Below are 26,965 nucleotides of genomic sequence, written 5' to 3' on the forward strand. Positions count from 1 at the left end.
TGTCCTAATAGAACAGAGTATTAGTAGTTTATTCTGAATATTAGTTCCAGATCTGTTCATCAGGAAGAGAAAAGCCATAAAACACTCAGCAGAGAATCTAGATTCAGTCTGATGATCCTCAGAAACTCATTAAACCATAAGTTGATCCGATTCATAAAAGCTTTAGAAGCTTCATGAGGAAAAAAGTCTGAAAGCTTCAGAATGAAAAGTCAGAACAGTTTATATCTGAGCAGGAATCTTCCTGGAACGTCCTCAGTGAGGTTTTAAATCATATTTACTCATAAACAGATTATATAAGAACATAAAGTGTTTATGGGATGGAATCAGCTGCTGTTGTTTCATTAGTTCAGCTAACAATATTTTAATTAGCAGAATAATTAAATGCTTCATATATTTTATATGGCTAAACCTCCAACATTTTATCACAAATTATCAATGAAATATTTCTATAAATGATAGATTTTAATGGAAATGGGATGTTATCTGAGCTTCTCCTCGGACTGAACATTGAGTTGAAGAATCGTGACATGAAGACGACGTCTTTATCTGGAAACTGAACCGAACCTGAACAGAGGACTCCAGATGTGAGGTTCTCTGGTTTGTGTGAAGAGAAACATCATCGACAGCAGCAGCGTTAGAAAACAGCTGGATTTATTGAGTAGAAGTTAGACTGTACAGGAAGAGAAACGTTTCATGTGAACGACTTGAAGACTTTTTGTGGCCTCGAACTGTTGAAGATGATTGCACAGCAGAGCAGAAGGAGGCACTAACATCAGAATATTTGGCAGATTCTTTTACTGATGTAGTTTTAAGACACAGTTCTATAAGACAGCGGCATTAAGAGCATCATCAGAGGAACATTATTCAATAAAACACCGTCATGGCTGAGGAACACTGCTGTTGCATAGTTTGGACTCAGTTTCCTCGTCAGGGTCTTCAGACCAAACACTTTAAAACGAAGCTTTTCTCTCTACTATCATAAAGAATTAAATATTTGATGTAGAACATTAATGTCAGGTTCACACAACACAAAGATGCAGTGCAAAAAAACAGTAACACATAAGTGTAACAAAGCAGAGTTTAGAAAGAGGAGCTTCTGGAGATCAGAGCTTCCATCAGAGGAGCTTCTGGAGCAGAACTCTAAAGTTCCATCTAGGACCTTCCATCAGAGGAGCTGGAGACAGATGGAGGCTTCAGAACAACTCCAACAGAAACCTGTCCAACGCTGTAACAGTGAATTTTCAGACAGTGATGGATGTGTGGAGGAGGGAAAGGAGGGCAGCTGATCACCAGGGGGCGCTGTTCTCTGATGGAGATTCACTTCATAAAAACCTTCAGACTGAACAAGAAGCTCAATGAGGCCTTTAATCCTGAAATACGAGTCGTTTACAGCAGACCTGATTTAGAGGTTTATATTCGACCAATGAGAGTCTGCTGGCTGGAAATGGAAACAATCAGACGCAGTTAGAGATTAATAACAGTATTAAATATGTTCTTCATTATTCTAACCCTAAAGCCTGATGGGTTCTAATAAACTAAGTACAGCTGATGCAGTTTTTCTCTACTCAGTTACTAGTTAGGACTAAAAAAACACAGGACTAGTGACTCTACTAACCCTACTAGGCAATGACTCTACTAACCCTACTAGTCAGTGACTACTAACCCTACTAGTCAGTCAGTGACTACTAACCCTACTAGTCACTGACTACTAACCCTACTAGTCAGTCAGTGACTACTAACCCTACTAGTCAGTCAGTGACTACTAACCCTACTAGTCAGTGACTACTAACCCTACTAGTCAGTGACTCTACTAACCCTACTAGTCAGTGACTACTAACCCTACTAGTCAGTGACTCTACTAACCCTTCTAGTGAGTCAGTGACTCTACTAACCCTACAAGTCAGCCAGTGACTCTACTAACCCTGCTAGTCAGTGACTACTAACCCTACTAGTCAGTCAGTGACTCTACTAACCCTACAAGTCAGTCAGTGACTCTACTAACCCTACTAGTCAGTGACTAACCCTACTAGTCAGTGGCTACTAACCCTACTAGTCAGTCAGTGACCCATGAAATGTCATTTTAGAAAAAAAAGTACAACAAAGTGCATAAATCATGGCTGACATCTCTAACAATTTTACGGTCATTTCCAGCCAGAAGAAACTAGTTGGTCAATATGAAGACTTTTGGACTGAACTGTTCTGTGCTGAAAAATAAAGTCTGCTGTACTTTGCCAAAAGGTTTAAAACTAACTGTTGTGCTTTAAGACAGTTTTGTTCCCTTCATTACTAACAGACTGAAACCAGCAGCAGCTGATCTTTTCCATGGTGTGGATGTTTGGACTTGTGGAAGGTTTAAACATTAGGCTTGACTACCTTTATTATGAAGTTTCTCAGCTGCCTTCAGCAGTCGTTGATCTCACATGATCAATACAGTTCTGCTGCGAACAATGTGGCTGTTAACCCTAACCCAAACCACCCTAACCTTAACCCGCTAACCCTAACAACCCTACTAACCCTACTAACCTTAACCCAAACCACCCTAACCTTACCCTGCTAACCCTAACCTCCTAACCCTACTAACACTAACCCTACTAACCTTAACCCAAACCACCCTAATCTTAACCCGCTAACCCTAACCCATTAATCCCAACCCAAACCCTACTAACCCTACCAACCCTACTAACCCTACTAATTCTAACCCTATTAACTCTAACCTGCACACATCAATATGAGCCAAACTGTATTTTCATACTCAGTCTAGGTCCTGTATATTTTGTGGAGGACACTCACAGAGGAACTGATCATTCTAACTAAACACTAAAGTAACAGCTTTTAGTTTTCCACAGCTGGTCATCATGAATTCATGAACTTTCCTGCTGGAACTCAGTGCTGCTCAGACTTCCCCTCCTGTGGACTTCTGATGCTGCTGGAGGTTTAGTAAAGGTTCATTACTGAGAACCGTCTTTATGTAAGGTCCAGTTGTGATGTGAAACTCTGGAGAGAGCTGAGCAGCATTCAGAACATCAGAACATCTGCTCCTGGTGACAACATGCAGTCTGAGCTGTAGAACTGAAACAGTTTGTTCAGCAGCATAAAGGCCAGTCTGACTTCATGCTCTGGTCTGAAGCGATGACATGGATTTATTGTCCAGTCCAGACAAAGAGACTCTGCAGCTTCAGCTTTAGTCCAACAGCAGACAGAAGCTTTCAGTGTGACAGAATCATGCTGCCAAGTCTGACAAACTCAGCTTCCTCTTTTCAACTGTTGGAAAACACCAGAGCCATCATGTGACTTCACTGCTTCACGCTCAGACGGCAGCAGAATCCATGCTGGTGTAAAGGACAGAATCTGTAAAGCTACAAGACTCAGACCTGAACTAGCATCAGACTGATTCATCCTGAGGCTGGAAGAAGAGGAACAAACACCGAGATGTCAGAAAACTCAAACCCTCCACCTAAAAATAGTCTCTGCTGATCATGTGACCTTTTTCTAAATGTGTTGCTCAGAACTCTGAGCTGTTTGCTGAATGAACAGTCAAATAAACAGTCAAGTAAAAAGGTGATCGGTGACTACACTACTGATGCACTCCTCTGTCCTCCATTTATTCCATCTTTTCTATAAGAAGCACTGAAAATCTGAAACAGCGTTAATTAAAACAGGAAACTGAACAAAAAGTCAGAATTAAACGATCAAAACAGGAATTCTTTTCTGATAACAATAATACTAACATCCTGATCAGGTCTGAATGGGGTCATTCTGGAGATAACGAGGCCTTTAGAACTGTAAAGCTTTGGTGATCAGATCGTTTCTTATTCTGCTGTCAGGTTTTCTAGGTTCTAATTTAGAAAACTGATTAAAGCAGGAAAGTCTCTGAAACTGTTTTTCTGTTCAGTTTCCTCAGAGATTCGCTGCTGTCAGCAACAGGAGTCTTTACTCAGTTTCATGCTAATGTTAGCATGAAGCTGAATGCTAACTCTGTTGTTTAGCAGCTAATGTTAGCATGAAGCCGAATGCTAACTCTGTTGTTTAGATGCCAATGCTAGCATGAAGCAGAATGCTAGCTCTGTTGTTTAGCTGCTAATGTTAGCATGAACCAAAATGCTAACGCTGTTGTTTAGCTGCTAATGTTAGCATGAAGCAATGCAGACATGGAGGACTTTGGAGCTCATGTTCATCTGGAGAAAGCTGAGCAGCAGAAACTTCTCCTAGAACACCAGAAGCTAACAGCTGTAGCTTTAAACAAAGACTCGTACAGGAAGTGAGTGAGTTCCAGCAGCTGTTAGTACTGAGAGGAAAACACCATATAGTAGACGTTAGAGGACAAACTGTACATAGATTTATACAGAGAGCAGCCAGGAGACCTACTGAGGTTCTTCAGAACATCAGGCTGCTCCATCCCTTTAGTTTAACTTAGGATGTGTGGAAGGAGAGACAGGTACCTTTAAAAATTAAAATCATCTGAATAATACAACACTTCAGTTGGCAATTTTACTCAGAGGAAGAAAAAGAAAACTGCAAAGAAAAAAACTGCTTTTTGCACCTTCTTAGCTGAAGTGGAGATAAACCATGTGTTTCCATGTGGCTCCAGCAGAGATCTGACCATCTTCAACCTTGACCTCTGTCAGGGCTTCATTCAGGTTTTCTTTAAACATTTAAACTCCAGGATTCTTCCAGTAGTGACTCACTGTTTACCCCAGAAGATCTGGAAGCAATGAGACTCCTGGAGATCCACAGAGTTCAGCACTGATAGACTGACTTCTCCAACAGCTGGTTTATTTAGGATCTAGTGTTTGTAGCACCCATGTCCTGGTGTTAAATGTGGTCTGTCTGGGTTTGTTTAAAGGCACACAGGAAACATGGCAGCAGGAATCATGAGGTCTGAGGAAGCTCTGGAGACCTTCAACCATCCAACCACCAGTGGATGGGCCTCAACAGCTGATCTCTGACCTGGAAGTCTTTGGTTCAGAGTTGTGTAAAGGGCACTTTGAATACACCTGCATACTGACATCACTAATTAACCATTTTCACCGGAAACTAACATGCCAATTATGTTCTTAAATCACCAACTGTTTGGTCAATGAAACTTAAACTGTTAGCAAACATCTGTGATGAAACCCTCAGAATCCACGGTGACATCCTCAAATGTCTGGTTTTCTCTGAGCAACAGTCAAAAGGCCAAATATCTCCACTTTACTGATGTAAACCTGGAGGTCTGATCGGGTATCTTAGTACCAGCTGTACAGACCAGACAGCATGCATAGAAACTACATTAATTCCAGGTGTAAATGCAATTAGGAGGTCTTTTTGTCCAGACCCGGATAGTCAGACATGCTCCAGGTTGAAGATGGATGGAGTTCTGCTTTGGAAGCATCTTTCAGAACAACAAACCACAGATCTGTTGCTGGACTCAATGGCTTCAAATCGTCTAGAAGTGGTTCATAACGTGCCCTGAGAAACAGAGAAAGAGAGAGTACAAGGTGTCGCCCTGCAGTAGCCTGTTAGCATGGTGCCCTGCAGTAGCCTGTTAGCATGGTGCCCTGCAGTAGCCTGTTAGCATGGCGTCCTGCAGTAGCCTGTTAACATGGCGCTAGTGGTCCATCCATACCACCTCTTTAAATAAGTAACAGTCAGTGAGAAGCAGATTAAAAAAAAGAAACGCAGCATTAGAAAACTCAACGGGAATCTGCAATAAGTGTTCCTATGTGTGTCTGAGTTAGCCCTGGTCCACCTGTTCACAGGAATTAACCCCACCCAACCCAGTGATGTCATCACCAAGCGTCAGTGGAGAGCAGGTGTAGAACAGAAGACAAAACTAAGCAGGTTCTGGACAGAAGGAACACCTGGAAACAGCTGCTGACGGCTTTAAAACCTAGAAAGACTCCGAGCAGCAGAGGAAAGAAGGCAACCAGACCAACACATGGGAGGGAACACCACAGAAGAAGAGTGGGGTTAGAGGTCATTTACAGTGGTTTGAAGGTCAGGAGACCGGAGCTCTCAGCAGAAGTCTGTTTAAAGTCACAGTGAACAGTAAGGCAGAGAGCAAGCGTGGAGGGTAGTAGTGGTGCTGATTACAGTCAATGAGGAGGGGAACGCCACTCTGCTTAGGAAAAGGCACCGTGGAACAACTTTCCATTGCCCTCCTCCCGATCAGTTCCCTCACTGCAGCATCAGCTGCTTGAGATTGTCGTGCAAAATGGTGTCTTTGACGTCCCGGAACACCAGCCGGATGTTCTCAGTGTTAATGGCCGTGGTGAAGTGGTGGTACAGTGGCTTCTGCTGCTGCTCGCGGCGCTTTTTGCGAAAGCATTCAACCAGGAAGCGCTGGACGTCTGCCAGGCTGGTTGGGTCACCTGAGAACTCAGGAAAATAGTCTTTGATGGATACCTGCTTGACCTTCTCCTCCAGGAGGTCTGTCTTGTTGAGGAACAGGATGATGGAGACGTTGCTAAACACCCGGTTGTTGACAATGGTCTCGAAGATGTTGAGGGACTCGCTGAGCCGGTTGGTCTGTCGGTCCTCCATCAGAACCTGGAGAAGGCAGATATGTGAGGTTAAAGGTAACAGTGACGAGTATTTCTCTAATGAGAAGAAGGTTGGTTGAGTTCTACTGCAGAAAGACCTGAGATAAAAATGGCTTCTAACTATAGTAACATATAGGGCTGGGCGATAAATCGATTTTATCGATTAATTCGACTCTGTACTTAATGTCAATTTGTTTTAATGAAAATCGATTTTCTCATCAGCACCCGCCACCAATGCCTGCCTGAATCTGTCCTCGTTTTAGGTCACCGATGCCTAGTTCCGAAGTTTGAGGACAGTTTCACGATGTGTGGAATCTCTGCACACCGCATCCAATTTGCATAAAATAGAAGTCAGTCTACTCTATGCAAATGAGCTGCAGCCCTCTCCAGGTAAACACACCTGATCGCAGCGGAAAATGCACCGCAACCAGACCAGCATGCCACATGCGGCGCATTTCCAGCTGTGATCTGGTGTGTTTACCTGGAGAGGGCTGCAGCTCATTTGCATAGAGTAGACTGGACTCCGGCGTGCGGAGATTAGGTAGGGGGTAAAAAAAAAAAAAAATCGGATAAATCGTGAATCGGGATTTTTTGTGAAAAAAATCTGAGATTTTTTTTTTTTTAGGCCATATTGCCCAGCCCTAGTAACATGTTCTTTCAGCTTTTTACTACAGCAGGAACATTTCAAAGTGGTTCCCTGGTCAAAGCTCTCCTCTGAGGTACACCTCAAACCAAACCAGAACCTAGAAGAAGCTTCATCTTCATGATTTCCCGGATGTAGAAACAGGAATGTACAAAGTGGACTTTGATTCTACAGCCCTGTTCTACTGCACAAACTCAGTTGAACTGTTGGTTCTGCTTCTCTGAAGAATGCAGTCAGCTCTGTTCTACGTCTGTCAGCAAGATTATACAGAAAATATCAGCCCTACTGCATGCAGCTTGGTGGAGAGGAGGACCACCAGGAGAACCTATGAAGTCCAGACCACTGAACATTAGTAGACCTTGATCAGGTGGAAGATGTACTCTCCAAGTACCTCCAATCATCTCCACTGTTCTCTGCCTGAGTTTTTGTGTCTTTCTTCCTCCTACTTTGTGTCCTGATACCTTACAGCTGGTACTTCTGGAGCTGCATGTTTTCTGTTCCTTCTTCACCAGACTGGTCAGGACAGTTTCTCCTTCCCTTCCGTCAGGGGCGGATCTACTGGGGTGGCATAGGGTGGCAACTGCCACCCCTAGAAGATGCCTTGCCACCCCGGCTGCCACCCCAGTTCTGAACGATCTAATTCAAAAATATGTACATGAAAAGTTGTGGCCGGCCGTACAGAGCGAAAGTCCAGGAAAAACGAATAACGTGAGAAGCTCCGATGTCCGAGTGCTTTCGAATGCACCATGTAGACGTCACGTCCTGTACAGTCTATGCTGCTACAGATACGAGGCGACACGCCCCCCTGAGGGGGCTGTTCTTAGACCTCACTCATGTGGATGACAGCTGGACTTCAGTGTGACAGTAAGACACTAGTTAGACTGGGTTAGACTACATGGTAATATAACTCTTCACAATGTATTAAACGCCAATAGTGTCTAAATTCACATAAAGTGTTTGCTTGCGAGACGAGCCACGGTTTCCAGTGAGTCTGGGCCTTGCTAATTTTTACTTATGTAGCTAGCTAATGTTAGAGAACAGCCACAGAAGGATGGTGGGGGATCGTCTGTGGAAGTTTTTCTTTTCTTTCTTTTTGATAATTACAACCTGTGGTTCTGACAACAGACTGTAAGTCAAAAGAAATCAAATATTCAAGACTTTATAAGACTTTACATGACATTAAAGTGTAACCAAACCCCCAGTCACAGCAGGTTTTCATGCACTGTTTGAAAACTACATCCTCCTTGTTTAATGCTGTTTTTTTTTTTTATATATAATATTTGGTGTCAAGGTCATAATAACACCAACATTGATGTGTTTCATCATAGTACAGTCATATCACTTAATTTACAGCTGAAAAACGTTTACATGTTAAGTATCTCTTTAAAGGTTTAAATTGTACACATCAGATTGTATCATAGTTAATAATGAAAATTATCAAAGGAAAATACATAGTTCAGTCAGTGTGATTCTTGTAGGAGACAGTAAAGTATGAAGAGGAAGGGAACCAGCAGCAGCTTTTCCCAGCCTAAAAGAAGAGAGGAGGAAGAGCATCCCAGAGAGAAGATGGAGGAGGAAGAGTTCAGAGAGAGAAATGAAGGCATGCAGAGCTCAGACAGCGAAAGGTAAATCAGAGACTATCTCTGGTCCAGCTGCTATGAATATTGCTTTAGTATAATATATCTGAGTAAGAGGTACACCTGTCACAATAATTACCTTTTTGGACAAATTATTATCTGATGTAGTTAGTCTTTTAATTTTAATATGATAAGTAGATCCTTAATTCGTAAGAATATCCAAATATTGGAATTATAGAATTATTGTAAGAAATGTCTCAAATAAAGAGCATAAAAAAATAAAACCACAAATCTAAGACAATAAATAAAATTATCTGGACTCTGACTCTGTTCTAGATGAATTGATAATGTAATTATTGTGGCAGGAAGAACATAAGTATAGATCACACAAATGCAGATTTCCCAAAACAGTGCATAAGAGAGACATTGTCTAGTCTTAATCTAATTTGTTGCTAAATTTAAGACACATTTTAACATATCTAGCATTTGGTTTCTTCAAAGTGTATAAGGTTGACTTTATTTCAGTTTAAATATTTTCCTCTTTCTGCTAGACATATCAAATCACATATTGTGATTGACAGCTAATAAGAACAACTCATGTTTAGGATTGACTGACAAATACAAATGATATTTACTTAACATACTTATTTCAGCAGTATTTGCGTAATTTGAGTAATGTTGCTAACAGACAGACAGACAAACCAATGCCACATGACTGCCAAGGCCCTGCCTCCTTGGCAGAGTGTAAATATATATATATATATATATATATATATATATATATATATATATATATATATATATATATACATATGTATATCTCAAAGTGCTGCTTCAGGGGTTGTTCAGTTTCTCTATGATACTGGAGGTCTTGACATGCTATGTAGAGTCTCCTGAGATGATGAGCTGATTTGGCAGTCAAGAGGTTTCATGCAGATGTACAAAGTTCCATGAATTGAAGTACCTGAACATCTTCTACTTAAACTACCAGGAGATCTCCAAGCCTCTGTGTTGAAGACCACCGGGACCATCTTTAGGAGAAACCTGCAGCTCACCTCACTCTACTGTGAGATCTTCTGCTCCAGGTTTCAGTGAAACGTAGAAGCTGTCATAGACTCACCTGGTCGTATTCAGACGAGGAGACGAGGAAGAGGATGGAGGTGACGGAGTCGAAGCATTCGAACCAGCGTCGTCTCTCAGAGCGCTGACCACCCACATCCACCATTTTGAAGGGCACATTCTTAATCTCAAAGTTGTACTCGTGGATGCCTTTAGTGGGCTTTCTGGCCAGAAGGATGTCCTGCTGGCTGGGAAGGTAGTCCTGCAATTAGATCATCGATTCATTAGAAGAAGGTTCCACAGATTCAACAGTTTCCAGTCCTTCCAAGTTTTACACCAAAACTTCTCAGCACAGATTCAGTCCAATAATAATAATAATCATAATAATGATAATAAGAATAACAATTATTATTATTATACAATTGGTACAAGTTGCTAAAAAGGAAGATTGTTCATAGAACCTCATTTATCTTGAAGAACAACTCATCCTGGATATTATTGATTTAAAAAAAAGAATAAAATCAAAAACATCTGTATGGATAGCTCCATCTGCATTTCCTGGTTTAGCAGACAGAACTCACATCATCATTTCAACAATAACTTCACTGATTTTTAAATATTCTTCTGATGCTCTTTCACCATACAATTTTACACAAAACCTACAAATACAGGAACATAGGATTAATAAAATGAGAATAAATGAGTTCATTTTATTTTATTAAGAAAAGCAGCGGTGCTCCTACCATTAAAAAACAAAACCAACAATAAGAACAAATCATGTTGTGTATATTGCTGCTGATTTATGAAATAAAAATGAAATTTGAGAGTCAATGCTGCCTCCAAAGTTCTTGTTGAGTTTTAGATGGTTGTTTCTGGAACCAAACCAACGTCCATCATTTAGGTCCAGTTCACACCACGACTGGTCGACATGTGGAGGTCTCCATTTATTCCTCAGATCTTTGTACTTTCCATCTGAGTCTTCTTCGTCCTCTCTCTGGTCTGAAAATGAGCATCAGTGTCTCCTCCATTCAGAACAGAAATCTTGTCTGACCACCAAGGTCTGAGCCCAGAAACCAGCAAATAAAGACTTTGACCTTCTGGTGTCTCAGATTAAGTCCTACAAACCAACTGTTGGACCACACTAGAAACCAAACATGTTCATCATCTGAATGTCTGTCCTGGACTGTGAAGAAAAAAAGGTCTCCAGGAAAAGAGGAAGATGTGATGCTGTTTAAGGGGAGACAGCTCATATTTTTCAGAATAGCTGTACAAGATTATATGTTTTCATGGTGAAAAAATCCATCAACAGCTGAAGAACTAAAAGAAGAAGTACACTGCCTCACCTCCACACTGCTGACCAATTTAAAGCTTGAAGTTTGGTTTTGGTTGGTCAGACCTCCTTAAGGTGGTATCAGACTGGGTTGAGGTTCTGAAACTATCCGACAGGTTCGTTTCGACTATAAATCCAGCTTCCTTGTGTTCTAGGGAGTGACGGCAGACTTCATCAATGATGAATGAAACTCTGATGTAACATCATCACGAAACGTGAGGCTGAGGGAATGACTCCAGCAGATCCACATTCACAGCATTCCAGAGGAGAGGAGTCATCGGAGAGACTGGAGGAACCCGGATACTGTCCCCAGGATGTCGTCTGACTTATTATTCAGACAGAGCAGGAAGAGAGCTTCAGAAACACAAGGAAGAAACCAAGCAGGACCAAAGCACAGCAGTAGGGTTCTTCTTTACCATGAATATGTTTAATCCATCCTTGTTGTTCTCATAGCGGAAGATAGATGTAGCTAAAGATAGACGTAGATATAGCTGGAGATAGATGTAGCTTTAGATAGATGTAGCTGAAGATACATGTAATTGAAGATAGATATAGCAGAAGGTAGATGTAGATGAAGATAGATGTAGCTGAAGATAGATGCAGATGTAGCTGAAGATAGATGCAGATGTAGCTGAAGATGGATGCAGATGTAGATGAAGATAGATGTAGCTGAGGATAAATGTAGATGAAGATAGATGCAGATGTAGCTGAAGAAAGATGAAGCTAGATGTAGATAGATGTAGTTGAAGACAGATGTAGATGAAGGTAGATGTAGATGTAGCTGGAGATAGATGTAGATGAAGATAGATGTAGATGAAGATAGATGTAGCTGAAGATAGATGCAGATGTAGCTGAAGATAGATGCAGATGTAGATGAAGATAGATGTAGCTGAAGATAGATGTAGATGAAGATAGATGCAGATGTAGCTGAAGACAGATGAAGCTAGATGTAGATATATGTAGCTGAAGTTAGATGTAGCTGAAGATATATGTAGATGTAGGTAGATGTAGTTGAAGATAGATGTAGATGAAGACAGATATAGATGTAGCTGAAGATAGATACACATGTAGCTAAAGATAGATGTACCTGAAGATAGATGCAGATGTAGCTGAATATAGATTTAGATAAATGTAAATGTAGCTGAAGATAGATGTAGATATAGCTGAAGGTACATGTAGATGTAGCTGAAGATAGATGTAGATGAAGATAGATGTAGATGAAGATAGAGGTAGATGATGATAGATGCAGATGTACATGAAGACAGATGTAGCTGAAGATAGATGTAGATGAAGATAGATGCAGATGTAGCTGAAGACAGATGAAGCTAGATGTAGATAGATGTAGCTCAAGATAGATGTAGATGAAGATAGATGTAGATGTAGTTGAAGATAGATGTAGCTGAAGATAGATGTAGATGTAGCTGAAGATAGATGTAGCTGAAAATAGATGTAGCTGAAGACAGATGTAGCTGAAAATAGATGTAGCTGAAGATAGATGTAGCTGAAGATAGATGTAGCTGAAGATAGATGAAGGTAGATGTAGATAGATGTAGCTGAAGATAGATGTAGATGAAGATAGATGCAGATGTAGCTGAAGATAGATGTAGCTGAAGATAGATGTAGATAGATGTAGCTGAAGATAGATGTAGATGAAGATAGATGTAGATGAAGGTAGATGTAGATGAAGGTAGATGCAGATGTAGCTCAAGATAGATGTAGATGAAGACAGATGTAGCTGAAGATAGATGTAGCTGCAGATGAAGATAGATGTGGCTGAAGATAGATGCAGATGTAGATGAAGATAGATGTAGCTGAAGATAGATGTAGCTGAAGGTAGATGTAGATGAAGATAGATGCAGATGTAGCTGAAGACAGATGAAGCTAGATGTACATAGATGTAGCTGAAGATAGATATAGCGGAAGGTAGATGTTGCTGAAAATAGATGTAGCTGAAGATAGATGTAGCTGAAAATAGATGTAGATGAAGGTAGACATAGCTGAAGATAGACGTAGATGAAGATAGACGTAGCTGAAGATAGATGTAGCTGAAGGTAGATGTAGCTGAAGGTAGATGTAGCTGAAGGTAGATGTAGATAGATGTAGATGAAGATAGATGTAGATGTAGCTGAATATAGATGTAGATAGATACAGATGTAGCTGAAGATAGATGTAGCTGAAGATAGATGTAGATGAAGATAGATGTAGATATAGCTGAAGATAGATGTAGATGAAGATAGATGTAGATATAGCTGAAGATAGATGTAGATGAAGATAGATGAAGATAGATGTAGATGAAGATAGATGAAGATGTAGCTGAAGATAGATGAAGACAGACGCAGATGAAGATAGCTGCAGATGTAGCTGTAGATGAAGATAGATGTAGATGTAGATGTAGCTGAAGATAGATGTAGATGAAGATAAATGAAGCTGTAGCTGAAGATACACTATATTGCCAAAAGTATTCGCTCACCTGCCTTGACTCGCATATGAACGTAAGTGACATCCCATTCCTAATCCATAGGGTTCAATATGACGTCGGTCCACCCTTTGCAGCTATAACAGCTTCAACTCTTCTGGGAAGGCTGTCCACAAGGTTTAGGTGTGTGTTTATGGGAATTTTTGACCATTCTTCCAGACGCGCATTTGTGAGGTCACATACTGATGTTGGACCAGAAGGCCTGGCTCTCAGTCTCCGCTCCAATTCATCCCAAAGGTGTTCTATGGGGTTGAGGTCAGGACTCTGTGCAGGCCAGCCAAGTTCATCCACACCAGACTCTGTCATCCATGTCTTTATGGACCTTGCTTTGTGCACTGGTGCACAGTCATGTTGGAAGAGGAAGGGACCAGCTCCAAACTGTTCCCACAAAGTTGGGAGCATGGAATTGTCCAAAATGTCTTGGTATGCTGAAGCATTCAGAGTTCCTTTCACTGGAACTAAGGGGCCAAGCCCAGCTCCTGAAAAACAAAACCACAGCATAATGCCCCCTCCACCAAACTTTACACTTGGCACAATGCAGTCAGACAAGTATGGTTCTCCTGGCAACCGCCGAACCCAGACTCAGCATCCGCTGACCCCGCTCCGTCAGTTTACGTGGCCGACCACTTGGTGGCTGAGTTGCTGTCGTTCCCACACACTTTCACTTTCTTATAATACAGCTGACAGTTGACTGTGGAATATTTAGGAGCCAGGAAATGTCACGACTGGATTTGTTGCATAGGTGGCATCCTATCGCAGTTCCACGCGGGAATTCACTGAGCTCCAGAGAGCGAGCCATTCTTTCACAAATGTTTGTAAAAGCAGTCTGCATGCCTAGATGCTTCATTTTATACACCTGTGGCCATGGAAGTGATTGGAACACCTGATTCTGATTATTTGGATGGGTGAGCCAATACTTTTGGCAATATTGTGTAGATGTAGATGAAGATAGATGTAGATGAAGATAGATGCAGATGAAGATAGATGTAGCTGAAGATGGTTCTCTGACTCTGGCAGTATGCTGGGCTCATTGTTCTGCTAACTCAGAAACCTTTAAGACTCAGAACTGTACAGGAGTCAGAGATGTAGTGACTAGAGATGTTCTGATCAAGACAGATATATCCCAGTCTGGTACCATTTTCTACAATAACACACACTTCAAGTACATTAAAGTTATTAAAATGCATCCAGTGTGACTGTATGACTACTGAATAGCTCAGTAACGCATTAAAATGTGCTTCTGCATCCAAACTGGGCTCTCATGAACCTCGTAAAGCTCCAGCAGGCCACAGCTTAAATGTAAGTAGAGGTTAGTTCGAGGTTAGTTAGAGGTTACGTAGAGGTTAGTTAGAGGGTTAGGTAGAGGGTTAGTTAGAGGTTAGGTAGAGGGTTAGTTAAAGGTTAGTTAGAGGGTTAGTTAGAGGTTATGTAGAGGTTAGGTCCTGAATATATATATCCTGAAATATGGGACAAAGTCAGACCTAGAATATGATATAATGTTTGAAGTAGAAAGAGTGAGTTAAAGAATGTTGATTATTATTATTATTTTAATTATTATTATTAATCAGTTTATGTAATAAACCCCTTCTAAAATCAGTTTTCTGACTGAGGTTGAGGTTTCTGAGGTGGATCTCAGACTTTACAGCTCAGTCCTCTGAATGAGTCTGACCGCTGAGGAACACCGACTGCTGCTCCAGGAAAACTTCAGTAATCTCTGGTGTGTGAGCTGCAGACACCTCATAGTTCAGGTCCATGATCTCCAATAAACATCTCAGCATCACAGTTGAGCTCTGACAGTCTGAGGGATGAACCCACTCACCACATGGAGGTAAAAGACTACAAATAGGTGCATATCTGAGCCAGACTCCTCCCATGTTTCAGCTCCTCCCATGGTAAACCTGGTCTAGATCCACCTCCATCACCAGAGAAGATCCTCCACATGAAGGTTGGACCAGCCAGAGCTTCAGTTTGAGCTCCTTGAGAAAAATGTTCAACTGCTAGACTAGTAGAGAGAACTGTGGAACTGCTGATGACACCGAGTCATGTGATCTCTGAGTCATCACTGACAAGCTCACGCAAAACCAACAGCATAGAACAGAACCGAATAGAACAGAACAGAATAGAACAACATAGAGCAGAATAGAATAGAACAGAACAGAATAGACCAGATAAACTTTACTGTCAGTCCCAAACGGTGACAGAAACTCTCCTTTGACAGACTCTAGCAATAAAAATGCAACACATAAAACACAGCATGTATAATATAAAGATTTTTTTTAAAAAAAATGTATGTATGTATGTATGTATATATATATATATATATATATATATATATATATATATATATATATATATATATATATATATATATATATATATATATATATATATATATATATATACAGTGGGGATTGAAAGTTTGGGCACCCCAGGTAAAAATTTGTATTAATGTGCATAAAGAAGCCAAGGAAAGATGGAAAAATCTCCAAAAGGCATCAAATTACAGATAAGATATTCTTATAATATGTCAAAAAAAAGTTAGATTTTATTTCCATCATTTACACTTTCAAAATAACAGAAAACACAATAATGGCATCTGCAAAAGTTTGGGCACCCTGCAGAGTTAATACCTTGTACTGCCCCCTTTGGCAAGTATCACAGCTTGTAAACGCGACAAAAGTCTTCCAGTTCTTTGAGATTTCTGGGCTGTCTGTCACGCACTGCTCTTTTAAGGTCTATCCATGGATTTTCAATGATGTTGAAGTCAGGAGATTGTGAAGGCCATGGCAAAACCTTCAGTTTACGCCTCGATGTAATCCACCGTGGATTTTGAGGTGTGTTTAGGATCATTATCCATTTGTAGAAGCCATCCTCTCTTTAACTTCAGCTTTTTCACAGATGGCATCAAGTTAGTGTCCAAAATTTGCTGAAATTTTATTGAATCCATTTTTCCTTCTACTCGTGAAATGTTCCCTGTGCCACTGGCTGCAATACAACCCCAAAGCATGATTGATCCACCCCCATGTTTAACAGTTGGACAGAGGTTCTATTCATTAAATTCTGTGCCCTTTCTTCTCCAAACGTACCTTTACTCATTCTGGCCTAAGAGTTCTATTTTAACCTCATCAGTCCACAGAACTTGTTTCCAAAATGCATCAGGCTTGTCTATATGTTCATTTGCAAACTTCAAACGCTGATTTTTGTGGTGAGGATGTAGAAGAGGTTTTCTTCTGATGGCTCTTCCATGAAGACCATATTTGTACAAGTATCTCTTTATAGTGGAATAGTGTACCACAACTCCAGTGTCTGCCAGATCTTTCTGGAGGGATCTTGCAGTCAAACGTGGGTTTTGACTTGCTTTTCTCACAATCCTGTGAACTGTTCTGTCTGATATTTTTCTTGGTCTTCCAGATCTTGCTTTAACTTCCACTGTTCCTGATGACTGCCATTTCTTAATTACATTCCGAACAGAGGGTATTGGCATCTGAAAATGCTTTTCTATCTTCTTATAGCCTTCTCCTGCTTTGTGAGCATCAACTATTTTCAGTTTCAGTGTTCTAGACAACTGCTTAGAAGAACCCATGGTGTTGATTGTTGGGGCAAGGTCAGATGAATCTGGGCATTTAAAACCTTTGAGATTGACATCACCTGGTCTTTCCAGACGATGACTGTGAACAATCCATGACACTGTCAGGTCTCAGCTTTCCAAAGGGGGTGGTGCATGCTATAAACTCTGCAGGGTGCCCAAACTTTTGCAGACACCATTATTGTGTTTTCTGCTATTTTGAAAATGTAAATGATGGAAATAAAATCTAACTTTTTTTGACATATTATAAGAATGTATCATCTGGAATTTGATGCCTTTTGGAGATTTTTCCATCTTTCCTTTGCTTCTTTATGCACATTAATACAAATTTTTACCTGGGGTGACCAAACTCCCATGATCCCCACTGTATATATATATATCAGAGCGTACGGCCGTCTGAAGGAAACGTTAAAAAGAAACAAATACAAAGTGAAAGTATGAAAGTTTTGTACGAAGCTAAGACGTTAATTAACCTGAGAACAGCATTCTAACAAATATGATGTATTTTTAACTCACTGTGCTCATTCTACATTCATGTTGCACGAATATAATAAATATAAATATAATACTTTATGTGTTTAAAGTATATTATTCTATTTTCACCAAAGCCAGCCACCAAATATAATTTCCACTCATTTGTGTTTTTCTGCAGAACAATTTTTCGTTGAGTTCAGTTTCAGTAATTTCATATAATTATTGCAAATACAGGAAAGATATGGCAAAGGCAGTTATAACATATTTAGATCAACTCTGCTGTTTCCCACAATATTTAGTCTAAACAAGTTCAATAGTTTTATAACTTCTGGTGCAGTAGAAATATTTCATTTAATCAGTTAAAGCGTGTTTCAGTGCAGCTTTATTAAGAAAAACTGTAGTGGTTTTATTTTAACATAACTAAGAATTAGGAATTATGTTTATGTCTCAGAAATAAATCTGTTTGCGTATATTTTATTTTTCTTTTCTTTGGAGATGAGCAGTGTTTGTGGAACATCCAGATGTATCTGCAGGTAGCTTCATGGAGAACCAGCCTAGTGTGGAGATGTGACTAAATACAGGAAGACGACTGTTTCACTTCTGTTTTCCACTAACTAGCTGAGCGCTATCACACCGATCATCTGTGGAGGGATGTGAGGCTGTCAGTGAGTGGACAGGACTTACCGACTGGCCAAGCTTTTCCAAATTGTCCAGGAAATACTTCACTGACTCCCCCTGAGAGAAAAACAGAAATGAGTTTAGTCTCACATCACAGGACTTTAAACTGCTGCACATCTACCCCAGTTACACTAAGCTTTCCCTATAACACCATCCACCAATCAATCACCATCTGCCAATCAAACACCAGCCACCAATCACCATCCACCAATCATCATCCACCAATCAAACACCATCCACCAATCACCATCCACCAATCAAACACCAGCCACCAATCACCATCTACCAATCAATCACCATCCACCAATCACCAAATTCACTGTAAATGATTCAGATGTGCAGAGCTAAAACACACTAGAACTGGTTCTGTTGTAGGACACTGGTTCTATTGTAGGACACTGGTTCTGGACACTGGTGCTGTTGTAGGACACTGATACTCTGCAATGGTCAGCTGACCTGTGATACGTTCAGTGACCTCACAGTGATCAGTTTTCGGGAGCAGCTCCAGCTGATATGGACTCATTGATCTATGAATCAATCAGCAGCGTGCTGAGATGAACCCAGTAAATAACGAAAGAGACAGAATCCTTTAAACTTCACATCATTCTAAACCGTGTTACCTGACAGTCATTACCTCTAAGCAGAACACAGTATTTGCTCTTCAGTAAAAACTAGCAATTCAGATGTATGTTATTTATATTACAGGTAGGAACATTAGGAACCAGGGTGTTCTTCATTACTGACTTCTAAACATCTTATTGTTCCAACACATTTAGACCTGATATTAACCTGATAAATATCTAAAGGAGCAGGAAGCTGTGCTCCTCTTTGGGTTTAAGACTTTGGATTTTGGGCCAATTCTTGCATTAAAACCGCTAAAAAACCTTAAATTATGGCGAGCTGTACACAGTAAATTATTTCTGTTAATGAATAATTACTCATTGATTGATACCACAGCTGACTATCAGTTAAAATCCTTGAAGAAATCTTAGGAGATGCAGCAACATGTAGAGGAAAGCTTCACAAAATGACCACACCTGTAATATCCCAACAACAGCACAAAACACTGAAGCTCAGCCAGCCGAATCTTTGAATATCTGCTGGAGTCTCACTGCAGGACTCAGAGATAAAGATCCTGTTAGGAAGCTGTTAGAGCCTTAATCTAAACTTGTAGACAGCAATGTGGGTTACGGTTAGGGAGAAGGTCAGGCCTCCATCAGCTCTGCTCCATCAGCTGTAAGAAGACTTTTTCTCAGACTTCCAGTGTGGTCCGTTCACTCTTTAACCCAGTTACAGGACATCCCACAGTATCAAGCAAACATAAATACTGAGCTGATGGAGTCTCTAAATGTGAAAATTGTTTCTAAAATAACTGACAAATGATTCTGGGATCATCATGTGATGAATAACATTCAGAATTTAAAGTACCAAAACTCAGTTCACTGATTAACAACAACCGAATCCATCCTCTTGACTCGGCACCACTGGACCATCCCACCACTGGATCACTGGACCATCCCACCACTGGATCACTGGACCATCCCACCACTGAACCACTGGATCATCCCACCACTGGACCATCCCACCACTGGACCATCCCACCATTGGATCACTGGACCATCCCTCCACTGGACCATCCCTCCACTGAAGCACTGGACCATCCCACCACTGAACCATCCCACCACTGGACCATCCCACTGAACCACTGGACCATCCCACCACTGGACAATCCCTCCACTGAAGCACTGGACCATCCCACCACTGGACCATCCCTCCACTGAAGCACTGGACCATCCCTCCACTGGACCACTGGACCATCCCACCACTGGACAATCCCTCCACTGAAGTACTGGACCATCCCACCACTGGACCACTGGACCATCCCTCCACTGAAGCACTGGACCATCCCTCCACTGAACCACTGGACCATCCCACCACTGGACAGTCCCTCCACTGAAGCACTGGACCATCCCACCACTGGACCATCCCTCCACTGAAGCACTGGACCATCCCTCCACTGGACCACTGGACCATCCCACCACTGGACAATCCCTCCACTGAAGTACTGGACCATCCCACCACTGGACCACTGGACCATCCCTCCACTGAAGCACTGGACCATCCCTCCACTGGACCACTGGACCATCCCACCACTGGACCATCCCTCCACTGAAGCACTGGACCATCCCACCGCTGAAGCACTGGACCATCCCTCCACTAGACCACTGGACCATCGCTCCACTGAAGCACTGGTCCATCCCACCGCTGAAGCACTGGACCATCCCTCCACTGAACCACTGGACCATCCCACCTCTGCCCTAACCCTTGAAACTTCTACACAAGCTCAGATGTTGCACCAGAAGATACGGAGCTCAGCGAGGACACCTGGGAACACCAACAGGTCCTGGTCCATAAACAACATGCAGCCTGATACATCAACCTCAGTCCTCCAGGAGAGGACAGCAGATATTTAAGGAGAATGTATCAGGACCTCAGTAATAAACAGGCATTGTGTTGGTGGATAAACTGTGTGCTGATTGGAAGAAAAAAGAAAACTGAGCAGATGTAATGTCGGAGTAACTCATAAAGGAATGATTAGTGGATGTGGTCAGCTGATTGTTCTGAGTGAAGGGGATCCTAACAGCAACTAAATGCTGGATTCTGCTGCACAGCTCACACTGACACATTAACAATCCTCAGGAGTCACAATAGGCTGTGAGATCAGTTCTGTACAGCCAAGTGTTTGGATTTGTGTATTTACTCACCAGCTGGAACTCCCTGCGGCGATCGTAGGCGCTCTGGATGCCCTGGTCGGCCCACAGCGCCCGGATGGATGGCAGGTAGTGCTGAAAGACTTTGGGCTCCACCATACCGTGACCATGAGCCATCGCTGAACGGGTGTCGAATGCCATCATGGTGTCTCCGTGTCGTTGGTTGGATGGGTTCCCCCAGGAGATGTGAAGCTTCTCACGAGCATCCACCAACACTCGGATACCTGGGGGGGGAACAAACAGGTCAGAATTCTGTTCTAGTTCAGATTATCTGTCTCTCTGTGGATTGCAATTACTGGCTGCAACCATGACTGACTAATCTGCAGAGTGTGTTTAAAGAAACAACTCTGTCTTCAAAATGACAGAAATGGATGAATTCAGATTCAAACATCCAACAAACCACTGAAAATCCAAAGATATTTAGAAAAACATCATCTTTACGTATGAAAAGACACAAACACACAATTTTATGTATTAATAAACAAAGACATGATCAATTATTGAAACATGTGCAGTCTAGTCCATTAACTGACTGTGGCAGCTTCCATCTCAGAACAGATTCCATTACAGTCCATGATCCACAGGAAGACCAGGAACCAAAGACCCGTTCAGACAAACACTTCCTCCTATTGATGTGATGGAATCTGAATCACCCTGCGACAGACTGGCGACCAGTCCAGGTGTCCCCTGCCTTTGCCCCAAGTCAGCTGGGATAGGCTAAAGTCCCCCCGCAACCCTAATGAGGACAAAGCGGTGTATAGGTCATGGATGGACGGATCTGAATCAGCAGACTGTTCACATTTCCTTACAGGTAAGTGGAGGGAACAGAGATAAACCAGAACCTTCTGGATGGAAACCAAAAGAACCCAACTGAGGTGAAAATGGACAAAAGACATCTAACCATAAATCAGCATTTCTGCTTCTATATTTATGATCCAGCAGATTCTGTCATATTTCCAGAAGACATCTGATAAATCTATGAAAGAACCAAAACGTGAATGCTTCCATCATTCTGTGTTCTAGGATTCATTGGAAACCAACACTTAATGATTCACATGGTTGGTATCAATGGATGTAAACTTTTTTCACTACTGTTAGTCTGTAGCGCGACTCTAAAAGAAACCCTGATAAACCTTCAACGAAGTCAAAAGGTTCCATTTGTCTGGTAAAGTTCTACATGAGCACCATGATGAGTTCCAAGGATGACTTTAACAGAACTCCTTTTCTAAGGGTTATTTTAGTATTCAGTTGTTCCGACTTCGGGAATGGCTTCAAATTCTATGAAAACAGATAAATTCACAGCCATCAGCCACCATCTTTACCTTCTATGATGAGTCTGTTAATCTTTGAAAATCATTATTTGGTGGTGCAGAGCAGCAGCCTGGAGACAACTGCTGGTGAACATCAAGCCTTAAAGTTCTAGTCACTGTTTCAGACAAGCGTGCCATAATGGGAATTCATCAGTATTAAACCCCTCTGTGTTCTCTGCAGGTATATTGTGCTGTTCTTCACCTCTGAAACCATAATGTCATGTTGGAGTATTCTGGGTTTCCATGAGATCGTCGGTTTCCCAGTTGTTCTGAGGAGGACAGAACATTTCATGGTTCTACGGGACAAGGTCTAAACAGTTGATTTCTGGCTGATTTTTAAATGAGAAACGTAAAGTCATCATTTATAATTTAGAATGTTAAGCACACATTTGGATTCTTTTCTGGACAGAAATGCACACAACTCATTCAAGGACCGTCGGAAATATGGAAACATAGGAACAGTTTCTGTTTATCCAGTTTCTGGCTCTGATAGATGACATCATTTTGGTAACGTTTAAAACACAGCAAGGCTCTCAGACCTGCAAGTGGGCTAATCTGGTTCAGAAATGATCTCCGACATAGAAGATCAGGATCTAATAACGTGCTCTCTTCTTCAGGTGAGTCAGTTTAGAAATTCAGTCATGTGTTCCATAAACTACATTAATTTTAGTGCATTATGTATTGTAGGTCACCAGATGTGCTGCTTACCTTATGGCTAACCCTAGCCCTATTGCTAACCCTATGGCTAACCCTAGCCCTATAGCTAACCCTATGGCTAACCCTAACCCAACATCCCGTCTAATAAACGGAGAACATTCTGTGGTTCTAAATGAAGCCAAGAGGAACGTTTTCATTAAAACGTGTCTGAATGACAAAATGATTTCAACAAACTGCTGAATCCAACAATGTCCAACATGCTCCACCGGTCAGATCCTCCAATGAGACATCTTCAAACCGCTGACAGTTTCCTTTTAGCTGCAGCAGCTCCAGCATCAGGCTGAACCACGGCAGGTGTCAGAAACTTCCTCTGACTGGAGCTCAGCGAACTCTTCCAGCTTCCCTGTTTACCTCCTGAACCTCCCTGGATTCTGTTTGTGTCAATTCTCCATCTCAGAAAAGCAACTGGACTCCTTCTGGAGATGTTTCAGCTCTCATCAGGAGGCCTTCAAAGCTTATAATAAACTCAGTAAATAGAAACAAGCAGAATAAACTCAGTAAATAAAAACAACCAAATAAACTCAGCAAAAGTTACAGTTGGGGAACACTGATGCATGTTGGAGTCTAAACCTCCACAGACCAACATCTTCTGTTTGATTCCCACCGTAACATCGTCTGTGGATCATCAGAATCTTCTGAGAACCTTCCTCCTAATGCAGAAGGAACAGAAGACACTCGGACCAGGAAAGCAGTGAAGAAGTAGGCGGCTTGGTGGATCAGTGGTTTTCTCTGGTGCCTCACAGCTGAAGTCATGGTTAGAATCTAGTTCTGGTCTTACTGCTGGGTTCTGACCCGGTTCTCCAGCTCCAGGTTAATTGGTGGTTCTAAACTAGGTGTGACTCTGAATGAGTCTGTAGGCATCACACCTGTGATGGACTGCTTATCTGTCCAGGTGAACCCTGAAGCAGGTGAGTCCTGGGTCCTGAATCAGGTCGACTAGTGTTTCTCCACTTTTTGCTGATGTCATCTATTTATAGTTAGTAATACTCTATTTATTCATTTCTCATCCTTCATTCTATTATATATTGTATATATTATGTTATTTTAATTATGTATCTTTACTGTATATTGCTGCTGTAACATGGAAAATTTCCCCTGACATGGGGAGTAATAAAGGATTATCTTATCTTAACTTCTGTTTTGTGACTCTGTCGAACCATTGAAACAGACCAGTGACTAAACATTAAACTCCAGTTCAAGTCCAACCTTCTGCTGGAGAACCTCTGGCCCTGTAGTTGATGTTCCTTTGCCAGACAGATGCTTTATGAACATCTGACTCTCCTCAACTAGAATTACAGACGAGGACAGAATTTAAATGCAAGAACTTCCAGGTCTGACAGTGGATTTGTTCACTTTGAATATAATTAAAAAGATTTTTAAGAATATTAATGAATGTAAAAATGAAAGAAAAAAGAAACAATAAAACTGCTGCAGTTGACCTCCAGGAACCAGCTGGACCTTCTCTGTAGAACATTATGGACAGAAACATTATTTAGGCTCCAGAAAGGAAGACGTGGATCTAAAACTGGTTCTGATTTAACGGTGATGTTCGACTGGAGGCAGAAATACTCATTAGTTTGACCAATTAAATCTGAATTAATCTGAATTAAACAATTAATCTGAATTAATGAATTAAATCAGTCAAATGAAGCCGGACCAGGTCTCATTCACTGAGTTTAAACTCCTGAAGTCTTCCGTATTGAATTTTTCCTGCAGACAAACCAAAACTTCCAACACCAAACAAACATTAATTTAAAATGGCCTCTGATCTAGAACCAGAACCAGCAGAACCTCAGGAACCCATGAAGACCCTCACATGGAGTTCCCTACGTGTGGATTCTGTCATGTGCTCTCATGAATGAAGCCTGTAAACATCCAGCACCATGTGGACCTCCAGGGTTCTGCTGGTTCCTGTTCGAATATCAGAACTGGTCCGGTTCTACAGCAAGTCCTCAGAAACACAGACTGGGAGCCTCCGGTACCGAGTCCGGTCCAGACCAGCATAAACAACATAATAACAACAACATATAAACAACATAATAACAACATACAAACAAGACATAAACAACATAACAACATATAAACAACATGGGCGTTTCTCTGGACTCTTTGTGGAGCTGCAGCCGTTAGCTTAGCGGCTACTGACCGAACAGAACCGAACCCTGGAACAGCCTCACGGTTTAAACCCACCCGGACCCGATCCCGGTCCAGTCTCACCTTTAATAACGTTGCTGAAGATCGTGGCTCTGAAGTCCTCCTTGGCCTTCTGGTCGAAGTCCTGTCCGTGGATGATCCGCATCTGCTTCAGGAAGGTGGACTTTCCGCTCTCTCCCGCCCCGAGCAGGAGGATCTTCACCAGCCGCTTCACGTACGTCTTGTCGCGGTTGATGCACTTATCGATCTCCCGGGACTTCCGTAGCTGTTCGGCCTCCCCGCTGGTCAGGAGACAGTTCGGGAAAAACACCGACAGCACGGAGCGGGACGGCAGGAAGTCCGCCATCTTTACAACAGCTTCATCACACACGGGGACGCGCTCCGCATGCCCGCTGCCTGCTGCGTTCAGGGGCCACAGGAACAACGAGCTGCAGCATTTCACCGGTGGAACACCTCAGCCGGTCCATCCAGGACCGGAGCCAGAGTTTACCGGAAATAATGTTGGTTCAGAAACTAAATGCACCCTAACGGGTAAAATAGTGAGTTCAGAACCATAAATACTTTATGGATCGGAACTGCCATCACTGCATTCTATATTCTGTTGTTGTTATTAAAAGTTAGTAGTTTATAGTTCGGTTCTATGGTTCGGTTCTGGTCAGTCTACAACAAACTTCAGCTTCAAAGGAACTTACAATTTCCAATATTCATGAACGCAGCACTGAGTGGTACAGATGCTGGTGAGCTTCAGTGTTTGAATCAGAACCAGAACCAGACAGAATCCAGTCAGAACCAGAACTACAGACCAAATCCAGTCAGAACCAGAACCAGAACCATAGACTATCCAGTCTGTAGATCAATGAAGTGTTTTCCGTCTATAGAATTCTAAACTGTGTAATTCTGGTCAGAATCTCTGTCCGGTACCGGTCCAATACCAGTACCGGTACCAGTCTGCTCTGATGTGGAGGGTTGGTAATAATAAGAATTCTGATCATTCATCATTTATGGCCCAGTGAAATTATTAGAGTAAAAACCAAACAGGAGACCATCTTCCTGGTCCTGGTCTTATCTGGACCTCCGTTCTGTCCTTTCAGAACTAGACCAGTCATATCAGATTTTACTCAGAGCGGTTGTTGTTATAATAATATACGGTTTACATGATCCATAAAGTGATCAGTTTGTGTTTCAGAACCACCTCCTCCATTCAACCCTCCAGAGGAGACCTGGATGTGGATCATCTTCCTGAACAGAACCAGTGACCCGGTACCAGCTGGACTCTCCCATTCAGAGACCACCTCTCTGTCTGAAATGTTCTTTATGTTCCTGGAAATCTTTTCTCTTGATGTTTGACCTTTAAATATGTTTTAATGAACTAATTGTATTTTAGTGTAGTTATTCAGACCATCTATGAAGTTCTCAGAGGTTGAGACTCTCCAGCATCCAGACATCATCTACATCACCTACAGCATCTACATGATCTACATGATCTACAGAATCTACATGATCTACAGAATCTACAGCATCGACATCATCTACAGCATCTACATCATCTACAGAATCTACAGAATCTACAGCATCTACATCATCTACAGCATCTACAGCATCTATATCATTCCAGACAGCATCTACAGCATCTACATCGACATCATGTACATCATCTACAGCATCTACA

General features: G+C 41.7%; 1 protein-coding gene across 1 annotated transcript; it reads right to left on the reverse strand.

Annotated features, from left to right (window-relative positions):
• Positions 1-634: 634 nt before the first annotated feature.
• Positions 635-25,670, reverse strand: LOC111586729 (guanine nucleotide-binding protein subunit alpha-13-like). The gene is made up of 5 exons (XM_023296518.3): positions 25,360-25,670; positions 21,110-21,339; positions 18,351-18,401; positions 9,862-10,062; positions 635-6,528 (listed from the first exon to the last, which is right to left on the reverse strand). The coding sequence occupies exons 1-5, from the start codon at positions 25,640-25,642 to the stop codon at positions 6,157-6,159; spliced, it is 1,137 nt and encodes a 378-aa protein (XP_023152286.1). The 5' UTR covers positions 25,643-25,670; the 3' UTR covers positions 635-6,156.
• Positions 25,671-26,965: the final 1,295 nt, after the last annotated feature.

Source organism: Amphiprion ocellaris, chromosome 19, assembly GCF_022539595.1.
Source record: "Amphiprion ocellaris isolate individual 3 ecotype Okinawa chromosome 19, ASM2253959v1, whole genome shotgun sequence".
Classification (NCBI taxonomy): domain Eukaryota; kingdom Metazoa; phylum Chordata; class Actinopteri; family Pomacentridae; genus Amphiprion; species Amphiprion ocellaris.